Here is a 22,206-nt window from a genome sequence, read left to right as displayed (position 1 = left end):
TTATCGCGTGCAGTTGAGTTCTAACAGTTCCTGATACTTTTTAGAAATACTCGCGTAAAATGAAACACTAGAAAATTTATTTATGTCATATTTCATCACGCCGTAGCACCATGCCGTAGCATCATGCCGTAGCATCACGCCGTAGCATCATGCCGTAGCTTCATGCCGTAGCATCATGCCGTAGCATCATGCCGTAGCATCGCGCCGTAGCATTACGCCGTAGCATCACGCCGTAGCATCACGCCGTAGCATCATGCCGTAGCATCATGCCGTAGCATCATGCCGTAGCATCACACCGTAGCATCACGCCGTAGCATCACGCCGTAACACATGCCGTAGCATTACGCCGTAGCATCGCGCCGTAGCATCACAGCGTAGCATCACGCCGTAGCATCACGTTAAGCCGGGTCCAGGTCGGGTTTTTTCAAATGTCGTTTGTTAAGGTAAAAACGCCAGAACTATTTCTAAAAAGTATCAGGAACTATAGAACTCAACTGCACGCGATAAGAACTCACATTTTTTTTTGATCTGCTAAAAATGATCTGCTACGGGAAGTTGGCAGATCATTTTTTCAAATGTCGTTTTTTAAGGTAAAAACGCCAGAACTATTTCTAAAAAGTATCAGGAACTGTAGAACTCAACTGCACGCGATAAGAACTCACATTTTTTTTGATCTGCTAAAAATGATCTGCTAAGTTCACTAACATCCCATACATTGTGTATGAAATATGACTATTCCAAACATTTAATATGAAAAGTTTTGCTTTTTTATTTGATTTTGTGCTTTAATTACTTGGCAAATTTTAATGAAAGTTCATTTAGAAATTGTAAATAGAGCTCGATGTGATATTCCAAACCAAAGATGTCATTTCGAACATTTCCTTTGAATACAAAATGTATGGGAAATAAAATGTATGTGAGCGATTCATGTGACATTTTTGGATATTTCTCGTTTTATTTTAAAAAGTTATTATTGTCATTTTGTTCATTAGGTATAGTACTTTCAATATCAGTGTAAAGTTTTTTGATATCTGATATAGTTACGGAATAATCGCCTGTGCACACTTAACGATTACACCCTGTATAATTGTGAGGGGTAGTTTTTGAGGGAAATAGTTGTAGGGAAAACTAAGGGTTTTGAAACTTTACAATCGTCTAAATTATGAATATGTACTTAGATATACTTTGATTTTAAGGAAAATGCCATAGTATTGTGTCCAAGCTGAACGCGCTAATCTCGGGAACTACGGGTCCGATTTGAAAAATTCTTTCGGTGTTAGATAGCCCATTTATCGAAGAAGGCTATAGACTATATATCATCTCGCTAAGACCAACAGGAGCTGAGCAGTGCGGGTAAAATCGTGGAGCACAGCTAGTTTGTAATAATTGAAGCACTACATTAAGTACCATTGAAACCAAATGCAGTTAATCAAATTATCAACAACATTACATAACATATATTTAAATCAAATATTAAATATGATAGATAATTGACTCCCGCCACACAAAATGGCGGCACTTCCGCTCTATTAGTGCGACACTCTGTGTAATTGCTTATTAATGACGTCACTTCCCAAAACGTGAAACGAGAGTTAATTTAGGTTATAAGAGCCATTTGAAACTTGTAAGATGTATTTTGACATAATAAATATATAAATAGTATAATACAAAGTCACTTTCTTTCTCCCCATTTCCTTATGTCCCTTTGTATGCTTTAATCTTTAAAAGTACGCAACGGATTTTGATAAGGTTTTTTTAATAGATAGAGTGGTAAAGGAAGATTTTAGTTTATAATTTATTATGTTCTAGGCGGGCGAAACCGCGGGCGGAAAGCTAGTCGTTGATAAGTGTTCAATGTTAAATCTGTCCGTTTAAAGTGGTTCAAAATCTATATTATATTTAATTCGATGATAATTGAATACATAAATAATTAAATATGATATTTTTTGTTCAAGTTAAATTTTAAATTCAAACATTATACAATATTCACATACCTTTTTCAGTATCAAAAGGCAGAAAGAACGAATTTTTGCAGCGCCTACTAATTAAATTTGTTCGAAATTCAGTGAGGCGCCATTTTCCGACTATAATTTAATTTTAACAAAACTTCATGTGACGATAATATTTTGTGAATGTTCGAATATTTTTTTACAGCTTTTATTCATTCATTTTATATAGTTTTAAATTATTTTATGTTACACTAGTTTTCTACCCGCGGCTTCGCCTGCTTTGTCTAAACATAATCTATATACTAATATTATAAAGCTGAAGAGTTTGTTTGTTTGAACGCGCTAATCTCATGAACTACTGGTCCGATGTGAAAAAATACATCTTTGTTAGATAGCCCATTTATCAAGGAAGGCTATAGGAGTATAGACTATATCATAATATCATCACGCTAAGACCAACAGGAGCGGAGCAATGCGGGTGAAACCGCGGCGCGCAGCTAGTAAATTATATACTGAAATCCTCTTGAATCACTCTATCTATTAAAAAAAACGTATCAAAATCCGTTGTGTAGTTTTAACATAGGGATTAGGGACATAGGGACAGAGAAAGCGACTTTGTTTTATACTATGTACTGAGTAGTGAAGTATAGATTTTCGTTACCATAGCAACGTGAAAAAGAAAATGTACAAAATTTCGTTTTTTCACGTAAATATAAAGTACCAATAAACTCGACCGGAAGGAGGGTAGACGACAGGAGCCGGAAGCGCGGCCATCTTACCGGAAGTGAGCGCCGTTAATGAGCTTTGTTTGAAGTTATTCTATTTCAGAATAAAAGAAAATTACTCTAATGCGTTTTTAACCTTTACATAATTGTAATGAAGTGCTTTTTGTATTTTTCTTGACTTTTCCAAAGAATTTCTTAACTTAGGTATACCTATTATAGAAAGGATTTTTTCTTCGTTTCGAAACTCAAAAAAATATTAGTTTTTTACGAAATTATATACCTAGAGAAGCAAATCTCTATAATATTATAAAGCTGAAGAGTTTGTTTGTTTAGTTGAACGCGCTAATCTCAGGAACTACGGTTACGATTTGAAATATTCTTTTATTGTTTACGTATAGTAACAGCAGGTAATATAATAATATAGTAGTAATAGTCCATTTATCGAAGAACTACTGGCTATACATGTAAAATGTGATATCATAACGCTAAGAACAATAGGAGCGCGCGAGCGGAGTAATGCGGGGAAAACCGGGGCACAGCTATTACATATTTTATTTACATTTAATTTAAACGTGAAACCGGGAAGAATGTTCTTGTAAATGTACTCATTTCTTAATTGCATAAAATTTTCAAGCATTCATAAAACCCCAAAGAACTTATAATAAAAAAGAATTCACTTACAAATTCGGAAGCCCCCAAGTTACAAAGGATACAGTTACGCCCCCATGGGCCCCGGGGACAAATTGCATCGGAATTATTCATGCAAGAATGATGGGGTTTGGGGGTTGTATGTTTTTATATCAACGACCTGAATTTGATATAAAGAACCACTTTTAAAACTACGGAGTTTCTTGCCGGTTCGTCTCTGAAGAAACCGCTTTCTGAACATTTATTTATTCAATTAGACTTCTTCTAGAAGCACTTTTGAATCGACATAACATAGTTTTAACATTTACCACCGATTCGGAAAGCAGTATCTATAGAGAAGAACCGCCAAGAAACTCTCTAGTTGCTCTTAAAAATCATGTCAATATTGATTTTAAATTAACTATTTTTTTAACGTGATGGGAAATTTCAAAAAGAACTTTTATGACCGTAAACATGTATTACTTTTCAACCGACTTCAAGAAAAGATATTTTAAAGGAGATTAATCTTTAATTTTTGAAAAATTTCATGATAATTTTTGACCATTGACAGCCTCCTTGGTACAGTAGTTGACGCGTGAGCGTAGAACCGAGCTGTCCTGGGTTCGATTCCCGGTGGAGACGAACGAAGTGGAAAAAAATGTCTCGGTCTGGTAGGACACAGAAGGCTGATCACCTACTTGTCCCTAAAGGAAATCGATCAGTGAAACAGATGTATACATAATGCATCTGCCCTTTAAGACGATACACAAAAAAAAATCCACTGCTTGGCGGGCGGAGTCTAATAGCTCGCTATCGCGAACGCGGGTGTGCGCGAAGTCATTCTTGCAAACTCGCCGCGCTGCCGCTGGCCGACTCGGGACAAACATGTATGGAGTCGTCATACAGTTATAATATTGTTATACATTTATTTAATTGTTGATTTATTTGGTTTTATTTTCTTGCTTTTAAACAAATAATCTTCTTTTTAACAACTACTTAGACATTATTAATAATTATTATTATTTCGTAATGTTTACTTTATTACAAAATAATACAGGTTATAAATAATCTTTAAAATAACAAAAAATATTGTTACTCTGAAAAAATGAAATGGTACTCAATAACGCGGACTACTGAATTGATTTAGATAGAATTTCATGCTGACGTAGATATTACATCATGCCCAGAAATGAAAGGTACTATTTCTGAATGAAGTTATAAACCCTAATTCTTCTCAGTCAAAGTCAAGAGTGGAAGATATCACTAATACAGTAAAACTGATGGATGTTGGATGTTTACTTTGGATGTTAATTTGTATATTTTTTTGTTAGTTGTTACTTAATCACGTCAAGACTACATTACCAATTTTGATAAAATATAGCTAATTGCCTGGATTTACACATAGGATACTTTTTATCCGAACTGAACACTTCTGTGGGATAAAACAGGATTCACGATATAACCTAATTCCACGCGGGCAAAGCCGCGGTCGGAATGATATTTTTTTAAATAAAAAAATTGTTTTAAAAAAAACACAAAATATATTGACGCATGTATTTATTTTTTGCACTCTATTATAATAATTCTAATTATTCATTACAAATAATCAAAATAAAATAGCCAGAACAAAGTTAGGCCCTGATAGGGTAGGTAGGCAGGTACAGCAATCTGAGACGAACACTGGCTTATTTATACCAATAATAATGTATTATAAACATTAAATTAAGTTTACTTTCTAACAACAAAAATACATAATATTAGCTAATGTGAACACGAATCAACCAATCATCATTCATCTCACAACAATGAAATGTGCACACAAATATTCATCCAAATCGGTTCATGTGATTAGGAGGAGTGACTGCAGCGCCATCTTCCGGGCCCAATTGTGTTTCCAGATCACCCAGGAACTCAATTTAATATACTTACACAAAATTTTTCGAAATGAAAACTCACATTACTATGTAAATATGAATATAAACCTGTTTTAGTACTAAGCAATTTCCCGCACAGGTGTAGTAAGTATAAATGATATAAATATCAACATCAAATTCTTTATACAACATACTTATCTACCACCTACTAAGAAATGTAATTCTTGAAATTTTTTCGTATTTTTTTAAATATAATACTACTCCAATGAGCTCCTGTTCCATATTATATCCGCCATACTTCCACTAAGTTCACCATGATTTTTTATTTCTTTGCACTTTGTTGCTTTTTGTTAAAAATGGAATCATGCGATAAAACCAGTAGACCGTTGATAACATACATTTTTGACTGATTAAAGGTACTTACGAAGGAGTGGGTTCACATTGTGAACAATCAGTGGGTTTATTTTCCTTCTGGATTCCGGATTTCTGAAAAGATTATCTATGCTATAAATGAAAAAACCGTATACATTCGTTATGTACTTAAAACAGGGGTACATATCAAACATCGTCTATAATACAATTATCATCAAATTTAAAATAAAACCAACTTACTTCATTAATTTGTTCCAATTGTAAGCATTCTTTTTCCTCCAACCTTTATGTTTCTTCTTCTTATTTTCTTTATTGTCCCCATTTGTCTCATTTTGTCTTATCGTGTTGTCACCCTTTGTTACGATTGCGCGAGCGACACAAGTTCCCCGTTTGACGGCCGTAGCGGGAATGACTCGTGCAGCGATCGGGGTAGGAAGGTGCAGGGCGGCTCTCGCTATATTGGCTGGTCGCGCGCTAATTTCAAGTATTTCTTGTTTATTTCAAAACCATCGCATATTTCAAAATTCTAAATCGGTAGACGTATAGGTTGTATATTTTATAGTCAATATCCAAAAAGTCGTAACTTTACGTTTGTTATTTTGAAGATGCCAGAGATTAAAAAAAAATAACAATGAGAACTTTGTATTTTTTTTCTATCGAGAAAATATCATGCAATCATGTTTCTAAAACGGTAGACGTATTGTGTTACTATTGAACTTTCTTGTCAAGAATTTTCATCACGACAACTTTAATAATATAAAAATTACGAAGGTTTAAAAAGGGCCGTAAATGTTAGAAAAATTAATTCATCACCTTAACCGACTATGGGACATGGGACTTCACACCTTTTTCATGATAATTGGGAGTACCTAAGTATTTTATAGTGAATGGAATTCAGGAAAATTTATGAAAAACATTTAATAAATTCAACATTTCTTCACATTTAAGATAATACAAGCTTAACCTTTAAATGATCGTCTCACGGGACATTAAAGTCGTTGTATTGTTTCAACGATATTTTTCAAAATGGCCGCCGAAATGTCATGAGGGCGGGAAATTAAAAAGAAATCGTCTATACTTATAATAATGTCAATTTGAAGGTTTATGTCTGTTCTAGATATTTATCAAATTTTATATGCAAAATACTTAAATCCTATGCTACAAGTATAAAAATAAAAATGATATAATCTTAGGTAGTTCTGTTCTCAGTGCAGTTCCATCCCCGTGCGAACCCGCGGGTAAAATCAAATATTTCTATAACTCGGTAAAGTTTCATTCAAATTCGTCCAGCAGTTTTTTGTGTAAGAGTAAAAAACATACGTACATAATATATCCATCCTCACAAAATTTCGCATTTATAATATTAGTAGAGTGTAAATATTATAATAAAAATAGATTTTAAAACGTAGCATTCCTAGCTTTGCCTGGTAGAGATAACTGTACAGTGATAAGACCGTTCATTGTGCTGTCATTACTATGTTTTAAATAAATAATTCCCTTATCCAACTGAAAAATGAAATAAATCTATAAAGATATGCTAACGTTATTTAAAATTCGCTTTACGCCATTTCAAAGTTTCGTGTTTTGTAAATGCAATCCGCGTCCGCCATTTGCAATTCTAACACCACCGTATTGGAAATGTAAAACTGCATTGTACTTACACCCGCCATTTTCGGAGCAATCCAATTTTCTTGATGTTCACGTTGTTTTCTTGAAGAAAGTAAGTATATTTTATTTAATCTATTCTTACTTGAAATAATAATACAAAGATCAAGTGTTGTTTGTTTGTTTGAACACGATAATATCAGGAACTTCTCGACCAATGTCAAAAACTATATCACACTAGATGATGCTGGAGCGGACCACTAATCTATAATATAAAAAAAATTAATCGCAAAATTGTTGGTAAACGCATAACTCGAGAACGGCTAGACCGATTTCGTTAATTCTTTTTTTATAATATTCCTTGAAGTACGAGGATGATTCTTATGGAGAGAAAACGTAAACATGTACCACGGGCGAAGCCGGGGCGGACCATAGTGACATATCAAAATTTAAGTTAACAATAATTGATTCGAAAGAAATAATATACGTGAGTGTAAATAGAAATTTCACAAAAATAAAGGCTTTCCATTCTTAAAACTCGTCTGTCTGTCTTTCTGTTTTTGCAGGATTATCTTAGAAACAGCTGAATCGATTTTAATAAAACTATCGCATTCATATAACATAACAATAATATTAGCAGTTATAAACGTATATATAAAAGGTCTATAATGCAGACAAAGTTGCGGACTACAGCTAGTCTAGAAAAATCTTATAAGTTATCTCATAAAGTATTCAGCGGCACGCTCAAGTTCATACATAATGTACACTTAAGTTATACATAGGTAGTAGGTACATCTTCGCACTTTTAAAAGGTTTTCACCGACTTCAAAAAAGAGAATATGAAAATCTATTGACGTTTTGTGGTATTGCAGTAACATTATTGAAATTACAAAATATTCATTCGTCCGTGGTACATATGCGTACCTACAGGACTCAGGGATCGCGTATGTATATTATTATAAGAAGAATTTTAAAAATTGGTCCAGTCCTTGCCGAGATTAGCGCATTCAAACAAAGAAACTCTTCAGCTTTACAAAAAAAATTATAGATTCTTCCATTTCACGCAATGAAGATTCATTTGATACTAGATGTAAGACTACCATCTTCTTTGTCGATTCACCCTTGGCAGAGCGATCGTGGTCGGTGGTAGAGGCGGACACAGCTTTCCGCACGATCTCCCGCCATCTCTTCCTGTTACTAGACTGTCTGGCGCAGTCTGATACGCGAATTCCTACAGCGGATTTCACTTGGTCGGTCCAGCGCATTGGTGATCTGCCGCGCGATCTGATTCCTTCCACCTTTCCTTGTACTTACTAACTATGAATAAGACTACCTACCTAAGACTACCTATGTATAAGTAAAATCTTTTTAAACATTAATTACTTACTTCTAACAATTCTAAAATCTAAGCTTTCCATTATTTAAGTTCTCAAGTGTAACGACGACACCACCTAATCAAGTATGTACATTTTACACTATACAGACGTCGATAAATGCCCTGATTAACACAGCGTTTTGCATTAAGTACATCGTACACATATACAGACGTCGATAAACGACCTGATTAACACAGCGTTATGCATAAAGCAAGTAGTTCCATCAGCCTCCGATATCCGACACAAAGAGCAGCGCTTAGCGTACAGTGGTTCGCTAAGTGTGCACCGCGGGACATGGGGGAAGGAACACGTTATAGTTTTAATTTTAGTGTACGCAAAACATTTAATACGTATTACAAATCGACATCGACATCAAGTTGTCCATCAATCTCTTTAAGATGGAGAAAAATAAGAAGTAATTAATACGAATATCAAAAATACTTCTTGTCAAATCGCTTTCACGTAGGTAAATTAAGAATCTCCAAAGTTAGCTACTTGCGCGTTTTGCGAATTACGTTTGAAAACTATCTGTATTTTAATGTTTTACAACCGCACGACATAATAGACGAATTAAGATACTAAACTTATATATCCGAGTGGGACATAGGTATCAATCAATCAATACCCGCTGTATATATAATTAGGTTTAGTTCACATGTAACGAGCTATCGCCTATGCTATGTTTTGATAATTTATCACTGATTTCAATTTTAATAAAGCCTTAACAGTTAACTTCTAAAATGCATAGGACTTTTTCGTCGATTTTCGAAAAAAAATCCTTCTGAACAAAAATTTAAAAAGCTGTTCCCTCATCATGTCTCGCGGTGTAAGTAGCAAGCGCGTGTATGGGGTCGTTGGAGACACTCGACAGTGCACTCCCTCGGGACACGCACTGTACAGGTTACAGCGTTGCTTCAAGTTCGCGCCAACTTTTATGTCTTCAGGTGTAATGCTTGTTTTAATGGCACGCTTTTATTGGTTGTTTCTTTCTGTGCAAGTTGGTTGGTTTGATATTTGGATAGAATTTTTAAAAAATTAAATTCTCTTGATGGCTTTCATCCTTAACTATGTTAAGAGGAAGTACATATTTTGTCGTTAGTTTAATTAAATAAAATAATCAAATACTAAAGTGATATTTCATCTGATTCTATCATCAGGAAAATAGCTAAATGTTCCTGAACGATATCACATTATTAATGCAATCTTAAATGTATTCGAATCCCTCCTCGTGATCAAATAACAAATTTGTTCTATTCTTTAAAAAAATACATCTTAAATGTATTTCTTCAACTACTGGCTATGCTATCTATCTATGCTATCAAGAAACTCTTTAGTTGCAATCCTATCCTATCTTATGCTTCTTACTTATTTTATAAATGAAACGTTTGTGAGGATGGATGTGTATGTATGTTTGTAATTTTTTTCACATAAATACTAAAACCAAATGAAAAAACAATGAAATTTAGCACACATATAGAGGGTAATTTGGATTAACATATAGGGTAGGTTTTATCACGGAAATACCACGGGAACGGGGCACGGTTTTTCTTTGAAAACGCAGGCGAAGCCGCTGCCGGAAAGCTAGTTCACAATATACGACTAATAAGCCTGACCCTAAAAGAGAAAATGGGACATATTTTTCAAGAAATTCATATAATTATATGATTGGGATCCTTAACTTCCTGCGTCATAAAGTGTATGTTTGATTGTCGGTGTTGACACACCTCCGGAACGCGCGGACCGGGGCCAGTTCACAGGAACATAAATCATTTCTGTCACTGCTAGGGCAAGATTTGGACAACGGGTAGTGATGTGCGATGTTAACAATAAACGTGATTAGTTATCGACATTTTTGGAAAGGTAATTTCAAACGAAAATTATCTGTTTTAGTTTAAACGTAACAATTGTGAAAATGTCTCATTAATGAAACGTATGATGGGAAAATATATAATAAATTAGTGATTACTAAAAAAAAATCGAAACTCATCGTTTATGTTGTGATGTTTTGTAATTTTTAGTCATATTCGATTTCATAGTATAATCAATACTTACAGAATTTATAACCAAAGACATTTTCGCGTCAAATGAGCTTAAGACGATACACAAAAAAAAATCCACTGCTTGGCGGGCGGAGTCTAATAGCTCGCTATCGCGAACGCGGGTGTGCGCGAAGTCATTCTTGCATACTCGCCGCGCTGCCGCTGGCCGACTCGGGACAAACATGTATGGAGTCGTCATACAGTTATAATATTGTTATACATATATATTTAATTGTTGATTTATTGGTTTTATTTTCTTGCTTATAAACACAAAATTATCTTCTTTTTAACAACTACTTAGACATTATTAATAATTATTAATTATTATTATTTCGTAATGTTTACTTTATTACAAAATAATACAGGTTATAAATAATCTTTAAAATAACAAAAAATATTGTTACTCTGAAAAAATGAAATGGTACCTAATTACGCGGACTACTGAATTGATTTAGATAGAATTTGATGCTGACGTAGATATTACATCATGCCCAGAAATGAAAGGTACTATTTCTGAAAGAAGTTATAAACCCTAATTCTTCTCAGTCAAAGTCAAGAGTGGAAGATATCGCTAATACAGTAAAACTGATGCGAAACTTTGGATGTTAATTTGTATATTTTTTTGTTAGTTGTTACTTAATCACGTCAAGACTACATTACCAATTTTGATAAAATATAGCTAATTGCCTGGATTTACACATAGGATACTTTTTATCCGAACTGAACACTTCTGTGGGATAAAACAGGATTCACGATATAACCTAATTCCACGCGGGCAAAGCCGCGGTCGGATTGATATTTTTTTAAATAAAAAAAATGTTTAAAAAAAACACAAAATATATTGACGCATGTATTTATTTTTTGCACTCTATTATAATTGTAATTATTCATTACAAATAATCAAAATAAAATAGCCAGAACAAAGTTAGGCCCTGGTAGGATAGGTAGGCAGGTACAGCAATGTGAGACGAACACTGGCTTATTTATACCAATAATAATGTATTATAAACATAAACACATTAAGTTTATTTTCTAACAACAAAAATACATAATATTAGCTAATGTGAAAACGAATCAACCAATCATCACACAACAATGAAATGTGCACACAAATATTCATCCAAATCGGTTCATGTGATTAGGAGGAGTGACTGCAGCGCCATCCTCCGGGCCCAATTGTGTTTCCAGATCACCCAGGAACTCAATTTAATATACTTACACAAAATTTTTCGAAATGAAAACTCACATTACTATGTAAATATGAATATAAACCGGTTTTAGTACTAAGCAATTTCCCGCACAGGTGTAGTAAGTATAAATGAAATAAATATCAACATCAAATTCTTTATACAACATACTTATCTACCACCTACTAAGAAATTCTTGAAATTTTTTTAAAATATAATACTACTCCAACGAGCTCCTGTTCCATAATTCCATATTACGTCCACCATACTTCCACTAAGTTCACCATGATTTTTTATTTCTTTGCACTTTGTTGCTTTTTGCTAAAAATGGAATCATGCGATAAAACCAGTAGAGCGTTGATAACATACATTTTTGACTGAATAAAGGTACTTACGAAGGAGTGGGTTCACATTGTGAACAATCAGTGGGTTTATTTTCCTTCTGGATTCCGGATTTCTGAAAAGATTATTTATGCTATAAATGAAAAAATCTTACACATTCGTTATGTACTTAAAACAGGGGTACATATCAAACATCGTCTATAATACAATTATCATCAAATTTAAAATAAAACCAACTTACTTCATTAATTTGTTCCAATTGTAAGCATTCTTTTTCCTCCAACCTTTATGTTTCTTCTTCTTATTTTCTTTATTGTCCCCATTTGTCTCATTTTGTCTTATCGTGTTGTCACCCTTTTTTACGATTGCGCAAGCGACACAAGTTCCCCGTGTGACGGCCGTAGCGGGAATGACTCGTGCAGCGATCGGGGTAGGAAGGTACAGGGCGGCTCTCGCTATATTGGCTGGTCAGGCGCTAATTTCAAGTATTTCTTGTTTATTTCAAAACCATCGCATATTTCAAAATTCTAACACGGTAGACGTATAGGTTGTGTATTTTATAGTTAATATCCAAAAAGTCGTAACTTTACGTTTGTTATTTTGAAGATGCCAGAGATTAAAAAAAAATAACAATGAGAACTTTGTATTTTTTTTCTATCGAGAAAATATCATGGAATCATGTTTCTAAAACGGTAGACGTATTGTGTTACTATTGAACTTTCTTGTCAAGAATTTTCATCACGACAACTTTAATAATATAAAAATTACGAAGGTTTAAAAAGGGCCGTAAATGTTAGAAAAATTAATTCATCACCTTAAGTAAAAAAACTGCGTGTGTGACGAGCACACGTGTAGGATGTGAAACTTTTTTGGCAAGATTGAAAGATACCAAAATGGTCGCATTACTCCATGACGTGACGGTATTGCCATGACGAGACCTTAAAATATTATTAATGGTGTATCAGAGTACTAAGAAAATAACGCTTTTCTTTATTCACTTTCAAGAAACAAATACCAGAGAAAATTCGCCGAATAACCCAAAAAATAACCCTTTATAAAAACGTACTAAAAGCTTCAATTAAAATACATAGCTATTAAATAAATTTAACCGTTAATTAAAATGAAATCATGTCAAGTAGAAATTTCAAAGCACTAAGAAAACTTTATAAAAGCTTCAGCGAGCGAAAGTTTTAGTCTGCGAGGATTTATTACAGCTGTAAAGATAGTCTAGGATTAAACGGTTTGAGCTAGGTTTTAATTTTGATTAATTACTTTGTTCTTTAAATTTTATATTGTTTTTCAACCACAATTATTTTCTAAATATCACAAATTGTGGTAGATTACAATATTTTTGTAGATATATTTTATTTGATAAAAAATAGCCTGTTATTCTCTAAAATGTGACTCAATTAATTTCTAAATGTGAAATACTGGTGTAATATCAAATACAATAAAATAATAAAAATTATGTAAGTAACTAGCTTTTAGCTAGTTTACTATATGTGCCCCGCGGTTTTACCCACAGTGCTCTGCTCCTGTTGGTCTTAGCGTGATGATATTATATAGCCTATAGCCATACTCGATTAATGAGCTATCTAACACCGAAATCATTTTTTAAATCGGACCAGTAGTTCCTGAGATTAGCACGTTCAAACTATCAAAGAAACTCAGATTTATAATATTAGTTTAGATTTTACCGTTATGATAAAAATAGAGTATAATATGTTTAATTTTTTAATATGTTACGTGATATTTGTAAATTCATTTGAGTTTCCTTGAGTCTTTCCCATCACAACATAATATACTGCTACTGTTTAAAGTACAACCATTTTACAAAAGAATATATCCAATTTATCAATCATTCAAAGTAAATACGTGACAAGCCAATAAAACACAACTACTTATGAGCCGAAAAATAATCTCCTGTACAAAAGAGTCGATAAAAAAGATCGACAAAAGCTAATCCGGTAGCCCAAACATCGACACACGATCGCTTGATCTCATCACTAGCGCGGACAGCACGTAGGTCATTGAAGCTAGGTTTTGGTACAGTCGCGGAGAAAGGTCGTTTTGTTATTAGGATTTATTTAAATTACTTATATAAGAGCATAAATCAATATCTAAAAAAATAATCTATTCGCAGAAATCAATCTATTTGTACAATTTTTAATTATTAATTTTTCCGATTGCCGATAAAACTTATCCGTCCAATAAAGTATTACACGATAATATTAAAATGTCATGTAAACTGTCAAATACAGGCAATTAGATTACGTTTTTAAAATGGTAGTTTTATACATTATTCGACGAATAAGTTTTATCCAAGCATTGAAAAATCGGCCCTAAGGGCCGAAACAAATAAAAAAGTAAAATAACAGTTTTAGTAAGCTTTTTAACCTTTATTTAAAAACGTAATAATTTTTGATTAATTGATAACAAACAAAATATAAAAAATCTACTCATCGGGAAACATAATTGAACAAACAATATTGAGCAAACATTTGACATAACTTTTAAATATTTGCAAATGACCTATCACTTTAGAATTAACACCAATAGGATATATCACATAACATAAATCATTTTCAACATACGAAGTTAATCCTATAAAAACCTAACGCCTTCTAGCACAGTCGGTTAACTTCTGCACTCGACAGTACCCCATCCGGTCGGAGTACTCGAGTCGAATGAGATGGTATTGTACTTACAATAATGTGATTTAATACGAGAGAATTAGGACAATTTATGAACTAGGAAGCTTACGATGTTTAAGTATTTGAATCTATTTAAGATATATAAAGATTAAAAAGTATTCATAACGAAATCTATACTAATATTATAAAGCTGAAGAGTTTGTTTGTTTCTTTGTTTGAACGCGCTAATCTCGGGAACTACTGGTCCGATTTGAAAAATTCTTTCGCTGTTAGATAGCCCATTTATCGAGGAAGGTTATAGGCTATGTATCATCACGCTAAGACGACCAAGAGCGGAGCAACGCAGGTAAAACAGCGGGACACAGCTAGTTGCCTTATAAATATGTACTTTTAACAGATATCTAATACTAGCTACTCCGCGCGGTTTCATCCCCGTGGCTCCACTCCTGTTGGTCGTAGCGTGATGATACATAGCCTATAACCTTCCTCGATAAATGGGCTATCTAACGTCAAAAGAATTTTTCAAATCGGACCAATAGTTCCTAAGATTAGCGCGTTCAAACAAACAAACAAACTCCTCAATTCTGTATTATTAGTATTGATATATTGTTGAAAGCTACAATTTATCATAATATCGGAATACTGTAGTTCCTTAGTATAATGATAATATTATTTTATCCTATTAATCTCCTTCTTGCAGTTGGTTAAGGAATTTGAACCCGTGACTTACGGGATTACACATTAAGGGGGCGCATAAAGCAAAATAACCAATCTTCTATTATATGATACGTGTAATATGCAAGACCAAATCTAAAAAATAAAATATATATCAAACTAGATGATATGTTCAACGATTCTGTTTAATCAAAAACATAAAATATTAAAATTTACTCGATAAAAAAAAATCACCAAGTTAGCTCTAATTTTCACACTTTTACGTTTTCTACTTGACATGGTAATACTTATTATGATTTTTTTTTCATAAACAATTATATTAAAACATTTGCAAGATATTTGTCAGAGCATTTTGTGTAATTACTTTTAGTTTTGGTTTTATCTGCGATAAACCACTTTTGGCGCTCTTTTTTTCTCGAGATAAACGTTTGATTTTGTCACGATAAAAGTGGTTTATCGCAGATAAAACCAAAACTAAAAGTAATTACACAAAATGCTCTGACAAATATCTTGCAAATGTTTTAATATAATTGTTTATGAAAACAAAATCATAATAAGTATTACCATGTCAAGTAGAAAACGTAAAAGTGTGAAAATTAGAGCTAACTTGGTGATTTTTTTTATCGAGTAAATTTTAATATTTTATGTTTTTGATTAAACAGAATCGTCGAACATATCATCTAGTTTGATATATATTTTATTTTTTAGATTTGGTCTTGCATATTACACGTATCATCTAATAGAAGATTGGTTATTTTGCTTTATGCGCCCCCTTAAGGCCACTTACAAACCTCAGAGATCGTAGTTAGTATTTCAATTTAAGTTTTTAAGGGTAATTTATGCTATTTAATTATTTATATAGAGCTCTAGATGCAAATAATAGTTTAAATAATGTACCTATTATTATAACTATTTAAATTTATAATTATTATAACATCTTTTTCATAATGTTAAATAGCACATAATATATAATAAAAAAAATAAGGATTTTCGAAAAGAGAGGTACCTAGTATTAAATTTAATGTGCAGTATAATTAATATACATATATCGTTAGTAATCTGAAAAATAAAGATAAAAAATAACACTTCTTATTACAACACTTTGTTCTACCCCTATCGATGAGAGAGTCACTTATAATATAATAATCCTACACTGAGTGATCTTACACAAAAATGATTACTTTCATACTTTTATTAGCAGCTATACAAGACAATAATTAGTATTACTTTTATCACATATTTTATAACCTTAAAAGAGAGATATTTTTTCCCCGCTATTCACACTAAGACACTTCAAATCAATAACTTAACTTAATAATAACTAATATGTACAGGCTATAGGATTAGCACGACATGACCGTACACCACTGAAAGCCCGGTGGGGACCTGGGAAAATTAGATTATGATTTGATGAAGACGCAACGTGAATGGGTGGCTTTATTTTAAGAGAGGATGCGTTCATAAACAAGTTGTTTTATTTGACTCATAAAATTATATTTTCTTCCGAGCTCAGGGTTTTATATTGACACTTGACAGCTTCTACGACACAGCCTTAATATTCCTTGCGATTTTTTGAGTCATATAAAACAAATAATTTCGGAAATCTTTAATTATGTATCTGTAATTTTAAATCATTACTACATTTAATCAAAACGTAGGTTTTTCTTTAAGTAACTATATATTTAAAAATAACCGCCAAAATTGTTTATAAGCGCCCATTCACGGCACGCTAGATGGTTGTCAGTTCTGACATGTGTCACTCTGACAGGTGTCACTTTGACAGATGAGTCGTTCGGAAACCGGATAAGCGGGGTCTCGCTCAAGCAGGGGATGAGAATCAAGCACCAGTATAATGAAGAAGGTACTCAGGTATGAGTAAAGATGTGTCGACGCTGACTGGCATGCTTACTGTATTCTCTTTTTGACATAATATATAGTTATACGTGTTTAATTATTATTATATCAAGTTATTAATAATAGTTAGCACTGAGATATAATATAATATTTTTAATCTTGATACTGTGTGTTGCTTTAATAGCATTCAAGTACATATACAGTAATCATTACTTATTTACAATAACGTTTTTGTCCATAGTATCTTGTATAATTTTGCATTTGACTACTTTTAATTGTTCATATAAAAATTTCTTTAAAAAATGTGTTACACTTTTTGCCAGAGTCGAAAATATTCTCTTTAAGTTATAAAATGCTTTCAATTTTAAAACTAGTACTTTTTTGAAGACAAGAAAATGCAGTAGCAGCGCAGTCAGCGCAAAGGGTAGAAGGGACCACACCATCGGGGCCAGCCCATACCAAATAAACACTCACAAACGTTGCAGATGCCTCAATCTCACAAAAAGACCGTCTGGCAAGTGGCTCAGCCGATTATTGTTTAGTTTCCTGCAAATTTACAAAAGACGCTGTTACAAAGTCACCTCACGCGCGGTTATCCACCATGGGGAGGAGACATTGCGCGGTTATCCACCAATAGGGAGATATCATTTTGAATTTGGTTCGTTTATATTTTGTTTGGCGGGAGACGTGACCTTAATGCGGTACTTACAGGTTTTCTAACGCTGTCAGCTCGACGAAGGCATCTCGTTCTATCGTGTGAATTTGGTTCTCTTGTAATTGCCTGTGAGAGGAAATAACGTATCAGAAAATAGTATAGAAATTCGAGATACATATTTAGGAAGATATAAGAATGAGTAGCAATTAATAACGGACATTGCTGCCCTTTTTAGCCGCTAGAAGTGATTGTTATTCAAGACTATGGATAAATTAGTTATTTATTGCACGCCTCATAAGCGAAGCGTTGAGGTGGGTACTACTGTCACTTCGCGCAAAACATCTGATTTTTCAAACTTAAAATGTCTTTATGTATCATACATTGCACTTGTAAGATAATACATACACACACATATTAAGAAAAAACACTATTTTTAACATTCATGATATTTTTGATGTCATTTTTGTTATTTAAACTAGTTAAAAAACAGTTTAAAAAAGTTCTGTCTTGGACGTCCGTGTGTCTGTATGTGCGGAGGATTTTCTTGTTAACACGATAGCGACCGAAATACTTTACTAATCGAGTCTTTTTTTTTTCTCTTACGCTTGAGTATGCTCAGGAATAGAACCCTTTCATTTTTCAGGGTCTGATTCGATGTGGTTTAATTGTTATTAAATAAACAAAAATAATAATTAATAAATAATTATTAAAAAAAAATTATGAGGCGTGCACTTTTGGATTTTTTTTCTTTCTATTCAACTTTTTATTAAGCTATTGCATAGCGTTTATCTCAGACTTTGAGCGCGGCGACCGAATGTAAAAATTCCGTAACGAAAACACCTAACATCCCCCCCTCCAACCGGCACAGCGTGCAGCGTCCTCGAGTGCCACACGTATTTTTATTAAGACACTCAAGATGATAGTATTGATAGTAGTAGGTAATATAAACCCATTAATTAAATCATAAGTTACAAAGGTACTTACAATGTTTTCATATCCTTCAGTTTTTGAAAGTCGCTTTGGAATATTATACTGATGTTGTTGCCTTGCAGATCTCTGTAACAAGAAAAATAAATAAATATATTTTGCTGTTTTAATATATTGTACTTTAAAGATAATTCAGATATGTAACTGAAGTCATATACAGAGGTAAGGAATTCCATTCTCAATACTGAAAATTTTATGAAAATTGTTATTGAAATGAAACTTCTTTAGGCGCGATGAGAGTAAAATTTCAAGATCGCGTCGCACAGTGGGTCGAAACTGCTATTTGCGGACAAAGCAACTTTTTTTGACAAAATCAATTTTAAAAAATGCCCATCGATAGATCTTATCTTACTTATGAAGACATGTTATTAAAAGTTTTTGTGTAAGACTTGCGGTTTCTCAGAAAAAAAATGTTTTCTAATTTTGTTGTATGAAAAGGGACTTTAAGTGGTCGTTTTCCAGTAAGTCTTGCGAGGTCTTGCGTCGAAACCATTTTAGTATCATTGTTTGGCTCTCTGACTATAATCCCACACTATGGGCGCGCACCCAAACTTGCCCGTTCAATCAATATTTAAATTCAAAAATTTAATAAAAAATTCAATTTAAAATCAATGTTATTGTTTTTTAAATGCTAAATTTGATCAATTTTAATACAAATTTGTAAAATTTACTTTAAATTTAGAAACTTATAATAACTTTGACATAAAATATATACAATTATAAACTGAAATATTGAAGCATTCTTATAAAAAAAAGTCAGGATGAAGCGTAACTAGCACTATCAATAAATACAAACATCATTTCAAAATATATGTATAAAATTTAAGCTTTTAATAAAATATAGAAATTTTTTTTAATATTATTCAAAATGATGCTATAAAATGAAATGAAAAAACCAAAAAGACAAAAATATGCAGGTGATTATCTTATTTTGCAATGTTATTAGGCTGGTAACTTTGTTAATGATCTGTAAGTATATGTCGTATTATGAGCAGATAGGTAATCACAGTTTGTCTAATTACATTGTTATGATTCTTCTGTTTTTATGTGACAAACAACTCAATTACCGTGTTATTAAGGAAAGGGAAGAATTGTAGCATATATAAAGAATTTTAATTTAAATCAAATCAGTAAGAGATACATACTTACTACCAAGGCATCTCGTGCAGTTCATAAAAATTTTTGTGCTATGGAAAGTCTAGTGAATAATATCGATTTGTTCATGGTGCTAAGAGAAAAAGTTGGTTCCTTTTCTGATAGTAAAAAACTATGTGAATATCTAAAGCAGACGTTAAATTTCAATTGGACGGAAGAAAATAGTGCAACGCTTTTGAAGTTTTGTCGTAAATTTTGTTCAAATATTTCTGGTAGATGGGAAAGGTCACATAGAACATTTTCTAATTTTGTGAAAAGAAATGGAGATTGGTTAGAGAGCGCCATTATATGGCCTAAAGATATCATCCCCCAAGAAGAGCAAAATCCTCAAAATTATGATACAAATGAAAATTTAGAAAATTTGGCACCCTCTCAAATAGAGCCAGTAGCTTCAACTTCTTCTTCACTCTATTCACCACGAAAACCATTTGAAGAGTTAGGTGATAGGCAAAAACGAAGACGTGTTGAGCAATTGAGCAAGTCACTGTCACCACAAGAACTGCAAAAATCTACTTTGCAAAGTTTTAAAAGTTGCGGAAATGAAGAATTAGGAAAAATAATGTCTCATTTACTAAGCAACCCCGAAGATATTGAAAAAGTGAAGACTTGCTTAGATCACAAAAATAGAGATAACAGTTATACGCCTGAAAAAGCATTAGCTTTATTAATTTCATTAAATTTATCAAAGTGGCAGTATATTAATTTACGTGACTCTGCAAGTGAACAAGGTGTCCATATTTATCCTTCATACCACAAGATAAAGCAAGCAAAATTAAGTTGTTACCCCTCAAAAGAGGACGTCACAATAACAGAAGATGGAGCTTGTATCAATCTCCAGGCCTTACTTGATTTAACTGTATACAGATTATTGGAAGCACTAGAATTTGATTTATTAAAAAAATCTGATTTGACTCTAATCTGCAAATGGGGTTTCGATGGAGCTTCAAGCCAGAGCAACTACAAGCAAAAATCAAGCGAAACAGAGTTGGACGATTCGAGTGTTTTAATGGCGAGCTTAGTTCCTATTAGACTTCTACACGGTGAAAGTATAACATGGGAGAATGATCGACCTTCCTCTACGTTTTATTGTCGCCCAATCCGATTTAAGTTCATGAAAGAAAGTGAGCAGGCAGTACTTCTTGAAAAAACAGATATAGACAATGAAATAGAAGCTCTCGAACCCTTTCAACTACAGGAAGTCACCGTTAAACATCAACTAATGATGACAATGATCGATGGAAAGATTACATCGTACATATCAGAGACTTCAGCAGCTGTGTGTGACATATGCAAAGCAAAACCTTCTGAGATGAACAATTTAAATAACTTACATCGTAGAGTAAAACATGAAGACATGTACAAATACGGACTCTCTTCGTTGCATTCCTGGATTCGATGTATGGAATGTTTGCTTCATATAGGTAAGTACCTAATCAATTCATTTATGACTGTCAGTGATAAATTAAATAATTAAAACGTTTACAACACCTCTAACGAGGTAAAAAACATCTATGCTATGAGTACTCATTTGTGGCAAAAAAAATAATATGTCTACATGCCTATTGCCTAGTTATAATATGATATAGTATTTATTTTATTTTTGTATAATAAGTCATATATATAAAAATGAATCGCAAAATGTGTTGGTAAGCGCATAACTCGAGAACGGCTGAACCGATTTCGATAATTCTTTTTTTATTATATTCCTTGAAGTACGATGATGGTTTTTATGTAGAGAAAACGTAAACATGTACCACGGGCGAAGCCGGGGCGGACCGCTAGTAAGTCATATAATTATTTCTTATAGAATTCATCGTGATTGTTCTATTTAAAAAATTTATATTAATTTTTTAGCTTACCGCTTGGATTTTAAAAAGTGGAGTGCAAGAGGAGAGGACAAAAACAAGTTGGCTCAACGAAAAAAACAAATACAGCAAGCCTTTAAGGAACAAAAGGGCTTGCTTGTGGATATTGTAAAACAAGGGTCAGGCACTACTAACGATGGCAATACTGCAAGACGGTTTTTTAGTGATGCGAAGACGTCCGCTTGCATTACTGGAATTGATGAAGAGCTGATTGAGCGATTTCACATTATTTTGCAAGCAATTGCATCTGGAGAACGGGTAGATA

General features: G+C 33.0%; 2 protein-coding genes across 2 annotated transcripts in view; both read right to left on the bottom strand.

Moving 5' to 3' along the window:
- The window catches only part of sli (slit guidance ligand), a 159,231-nt gene that overhangs the window by 53,351 nt on the left and 83,674 nt on the right, over positions 1 to 22,206 (bottom strand). The window contains exons 3-5 of the mRNA XM_089712697.1: positions 18,919 to 18,990; positions 17,989 to 18,060; positions 17,754 to 17,825 (exon numbers count right to left, since the gene is read on the bottom strand). Coding sequence (XP_089568823.1) covers positions 17,754 to 17,825; positions 17,989 to 18,060; positions 18,919 to 18,990 — 216 coding nt within the window. The remainder of the gene's footprint in view (positions 1 to 17,753; positions 17,826 to 17,988; positions 18,061 to 18,918; positions 18,991 to 22,206) is intronic.
- LOC149476107 (uncharacterized) lies at positions 10,987 to 14,127 on the bottom strand. Its single transcript, XM_089712478.1, has 4 exons — positions 14,085 to 14,127; positions 12,338 to 12,560; positions 12,150 to 12,211; positions 10,987 to 12,075 (listed from the first exon to the last, which is right to left on the bottom strand). The coding sequence occupies exons 1-4, from the start codon at positions 14,125 to 14,127 to the stop codon at positions 12,035 to 12,037; spliced, it is 369 nt and encodes a 122-aa protein (XP_089568604.1). The 3' UTR covers positions 10,987 to 12,034.

The sequence above is a fragment of the Colias philodice genome, chromosome 29 (genome assembly GCF_061535455.1).
Source record: "Colias philodice isolate Cphi_HAF_F1 chromosome 29, ilColPhil1 Martin Lab GWU primary, whole genome shotgun sequence".
Lineage (NCBI taxonomy): Eukaryota > Metazoa > Arthropoda > Insecta > Lepidoptera > Pieridae > Colias > Colias philodice.
Note: the sequence above shows the minus strand (reverse complement) of the source record. Positions and strands in the feature narration are given on the sequence as shown.